Consider the following 5000-nt stretch of genomic DNA (forward strand, 5'->3'; position numbering starts at 1 on the left):
GTACACCAACGTCCAGGAGCAACACTTCCAATTCTGCATTCATCCTTCTTTCACTAGAAATAAATCACTCCATCATTAATAATAATAATAAGAAGAAAAAGAATAATAATAATGATAATAATAATAAAAGATTATAATATTATAATAATAATAACAATAATATAATAATAATAAAACATTATAATAATATAATATAATAATAATAGATCATAATAATATAATAATAATAATGATGATAAAATGATACAATAATAATAATAATAATAATAATAATAATAGATTATAATAATATAATAATAATAATAATATGATATAATAATAATAACAACAATAATAATAATAATAAAAGATTATAATAATATAATATAATAATGATAATATTATATAATAATAATAATAATAATAATAATAATAATAGATCATAATAATATAATAATAATAATAATATAATAATAATAATAATAATAATAATAAATTATAATAATATAATATAATAATGATAATATTATATAATAATAATAATAATAATAATAATAATAATAATAATAATATTAAGCTGATGTTTATTACTGTGTTTATTACACTTACAGTCTTTGTAGTACAGTAAATACACTATAGGACCAAAATTATTGTGACTTTTTCATATGTCATCTGTGGTTCTTCTCCAAACTGTCCTAACAAAGTTGGACGCACACAATTGTGTGGGACGTCTTTGGATGCAGTAGCATGAGATTGTACTTCACTTCATGTGAACTAGGAGACTCAAACTGTTCCTGCATGATACTGCCCCTGTGCACATGAAGATCTGCTCTCCATGGGTTGGAAGATGTGAAAGATCTCCTGCTATAGAGTTCTGACTTTTTTGAAGACCTATGGAATGAACCTCACCTCCCCAACATCAGTATCTGCCTTTACTAACACACATCCTTGTGGCTAAATGTATCTCCACAAAAATCTATTGGAACATCTTCCCAGAAGAGTGGAGATCATTATAACAGGGAAACAGAGACTAAATGTGGAATGTTCGAAGAAGCACAGAGGAATGTAATGGTCAGGTGTCCACAAATATGAAGATCAAGAGAGAGTTATGTTAGTGCCCTCAAGGCTGCGTGAGGTTTCCGGCGTGAGTTAAAGGCGTCTGTTACGATCTGTAAAATCTGTCGATATGTTAGTGCAGGATTTACCCACAATTCATTGCAGCTCAGAAACCCATTCAGCTGGCAAAGTTCACAAAAGCAGAGGCCTGCCGGGACGACTTAGCCTGTCTATTATACTGCCAATAGTCTAAACGATCCTTATCGAACCTGGTGACACACACACACACATGCACACACACACACACACACACACACACACACAGTTGCCATTTCTATCTCTTTCTTATCAGCACTTTTCTATGGCTTTCAAAAGAAAAGAAATCGAGCAGTGTGTGTGTTCAAGTATATACTCTCTGTCTCGTGTGTGTGTGTGTGTGTGTGTGTGTGTGTGTGTGTGTGTGTGTGTGTGTGTCTGAGAGCAAGAACGGCCTGTTGTGTGATTGGCGTGGCATGTCATAGTCAGTAATGGAATGTTAAGAACACACACACACACACACACACACACACACACACACACACACACACACACACACACACACACACACACACACACACTCAGAAGAGACTTTTTTTTTTTTTTTTTTTTGCACATGAAGGCTTTAAGACTTCTGAGTCTTCAGGCTTTGAGATGCTAATGCTAACTCGGTCCCACAGGAACGTTTAGCCTTGCTAGCAACGCAAACACACACACAAACACACACAAACACACGATTTATCTGATAAGCGTGCACATGCACTCATTTATGTGATCTTGTCTGAAAAGCTTGAACACACACACACACGCGCACACACACAGAAATCAGAGAAGTAGCTGCTGGTGCATATTCATCTGCTAATTACGCATATTCATCAGATTACTCTCGCATATTAATCAGATTTATTTCCCATATTCATCAACGCTACAGCTATTACTGTTAGACACTTCTGCGTACTTTACATCTCTGTGTGTGTGTGTGTGTGTGTGTGTGTGTGTGTGTTGCCATACTCCCTAACCAGTAAACTACATCAAAGGTTAAGATTTTAGCCTTATTTAATAAAAACTTGCTGCTGCTGCTGCTGATGATGTTGGTGAGGAAGATGATGATGATGATAGTAAGGAAGATGATGATGATAGTAAGGAAGATGAAGAAGAGCAGGAGGAGGATGAAGGTCCCCGTCTTTGGGTCTTAAGTGGTCTATGTCTCGTACATGTGGTCAGTGTCAAATATAATTGACATGTAGTCACCACACCTTTCGCTCCCTACAGCCTTCTTGAGTGCTTTTGGGAGCTTTCAGGGTTTCTTTAATAAATAGTGATAAATGCAACACCAACCTACAAACTACTAATTCGAGGGGAAAGTAGAACCATGACAATCAATCAATCAATCAATCAATCAATCAATCAATTATCCTAGGAACGCGCTGAAATTTAAACTTCGGGTAAAACGCTAGAGGTCTGCGCATGCGCTGTGACTTCTGCAGCATCCTTTGGGTTGCCAGGTTGTCTGTGTTGAATCTTTATTTGAAATACATGTGTGGTGGAAAATTATGAATGGAGCTGAGGCCCTGAACAAAATGCAATCAATTAATTAATCCATCAACCAATAAACTAACTAACTAACCAACCAATCAATCAATCAATCAATCAATCAATCTTCATAAATAAGTATGTTCAGTGAAGGATTAATCAACTAATCATTAATTAATATATAGATTTGTATATAATTACACTTTTTAACATTTCTACACATTCTGTTTCATCTCTGATGATTTGTTTCATTTTGAAGCTGCTTGTAAATCAGGCGTGTCGAAAGCAGTGCGCGTGAATGTCAATCAGAATAAAAGTGGGCGTGGTCACCGCTCAGATTGGCGATCTGTCCATAGAGCAGATATACGGGTTGCCATTTACGTGCATTTCAATAAAATGAGCGCTATAATCAAGGTATATTTTTTCCTCATGTGATTGTATTGTGGTGTGGAATAAGGGTGTGATGTTCACGAGACCAGGAGTAGAGCAATATTTCTCATTATCCGGTGTGAACGGATTCCACGGCGTTTATGCCTGGATTTTATTCCGTGACTACAGGATTTAAAGGGGCTAAAGCACACGTTCTGGCAACCCAGGGCACACGCATCTACATACACACACACACACACACACACTGTCACCACGCACACACATCAGCTCTCGCGCGCTGGTGGTGAGTACGTTTTTCCCCCTCTCCCGGTAACCGGAGCGCCGCCGCTGCTGCTGCTGCTGCTGCTGCCGCCGGACTGGAGCGCGGACTGGAGCGCGGACTCTCCTCCAACCCCGTGACGGATAAAAAAAACATACAATACAGGCTCGAGCTTGCTTGACAATACCGACAAAAACACACGCACTAAACACACGCGTGTATATATATTTATATATATATATATATATATATATATATATATATATATATATATATATATATATATATATATATATATACACACACGGACACACACGGACACACACATACACGGACACACACCACCGGGCGCGCGCTTGCTTGCGATGAGAGCCGACTGTTCTTCATTGACGCTGCGCGCGACGCCGTGGGACGCCGCTGACGGTTTTGCCGAGACTCTGCGTTGCGCGCGTGCATACGAGAAGGTAAGAAGAAAACGCACACACGCGCGCACGTGCCCGTGTTATTTTTAAGACGATGACTGCGCGGTGCGTGTTCGTGCAACTGTGTGTGTGTGCGCGCGCGCGAACGAGCGAGCTTTGTGCCCAGCATCAGTAAGAAGCGCGTGAGCGGGACACGCCGAGAGTCCGAGCTGGTGGGGACCGGAGAAAAGGGGAACGGCTCCCTAGCGCGCGACGCGCGTCCGTTGATTAATCGGTAATGACCGTTGTGACTAATCGCGCGCTGGCGGGGGTGCGCGGCGCGTGAAATCCTGCAAATCCGCGTTAATTCTAACCATGTAATAAAAAAAAAAAAAAAAAAAAAAAAAAAAAAAAGATACGAGTCACCTGCGATACTATGATGCGGATACGTCGATACGATACAAGACGATCTACAGTAGTGCCGATAATTATCATCATCCTCATCATCCTCATCATCATCATCATCATCGCAAGAAAAGAAGGACGATGCAGCGTGTGATGAAATAAAATCCGACACGCTGCTACAGTACACGCGCCCACACACCTCCAGCTCCACATCACAATCTTCTCCTGCTATAATTAACACTTTTTATAGAAACAGCATATTAATACTAGTTTTTAAAGAAGAAATAATTCATCAAATAAAATAAACCCAGCAAACAAATCTGGATGAATCCGAGCTGTGAGTCGTGTTGTGTCAATCCGATACCCTGCGATACGCCAAAACAATGATCCGATATTACAGTATCATTTACAATATGATCAAAAGGTTCCTGAAGCTGATTCTTTTCTACAACACACTTCATTACTAAGTCACGAGCGACAATATTGTACAGGATCATACGATCAGGGGTTCGATACGATATAATAAAATCACACGATACGATATTGTTCGATATTCCACCATCAGGTAGGATAGAATACAATATAAAACTATGTAATGATGTGGTACCATATGACAGCGGTACCATATCATGTTATATACCGTTTATAGATTCACAATTCTAACATTATACCATGTGACCTTTTATAAATGAATATTTGATATGATGTACAGTATCACAGGATTCCATATTCTCCAGTATGATAAAGGATAGGATCCGATATGAGCCAGGAGACGTTTACATGTTATATAACACAGTAGGGTATAATATGATATGATACGATATCATCTGGCATTGGATGATACGATATGATATATGATATGATATGATATGATATAATATGAAAATACATTGTGATACTATTTGAAAGACAGTATGAAAAATATGATAAAACAGGATGCA

The 5000-nt window shown here is 38.3% G+C and overlaps 2 protein-coding genes across 2 annotated transcripts in view; one reads left to right on the forward strand and one right to left on the reverse strand.

Annotated features, from left to right (window-relative positions):
- The window catches only part of tenm1 (teneurin transmembrane protein 1), a gene marked incomplete at its 5' end in the record, with an annotated part of 65718 nt that extends 62009 nt beyond the window's left edge, over window positions 1-3709 (reverse strand). The window contains 2 exons of the mRNA XM_083531446.1: window positions 3286-3429; window positions 3614-3709. Of these exons, the coding sequence (XP_083387572.1) occupies window positions 3286-3429; window positions 3614-3709 (240 nt within the window). The remainder of the gene's footprint in view (window positions 1-3285; window positions 3430-3613) is intronic.
- Window positions 3578-5000, forward strand: part of LOC310720441 (teneurin-1-like) — a 42744-nt gene continuing 41321 nt past the window's right edge. Inside the window, exon 1 of the mRNA XM_083531012.1 lies at window positions 3578-3717. The gene's annotated coding sequence lies outside the window, so the exon portion shown is untranslated. The remainder of the gene's footprint in view (window positions 3718-5000) is intronic.

The sequence above is a fragment of the Silurus aristotelis genome (assembly GCF_946808225.1).
Source record: "Silurus aristotelis genome assembly, chromosome: 26".
NCBI classification, from domain to species: domain Eukaryota; kingdom Metazoa; phylum Chordata; class Actinopteri; order Siluriformes; family Siluridae; genus Silurus; species Silurus aristotelis.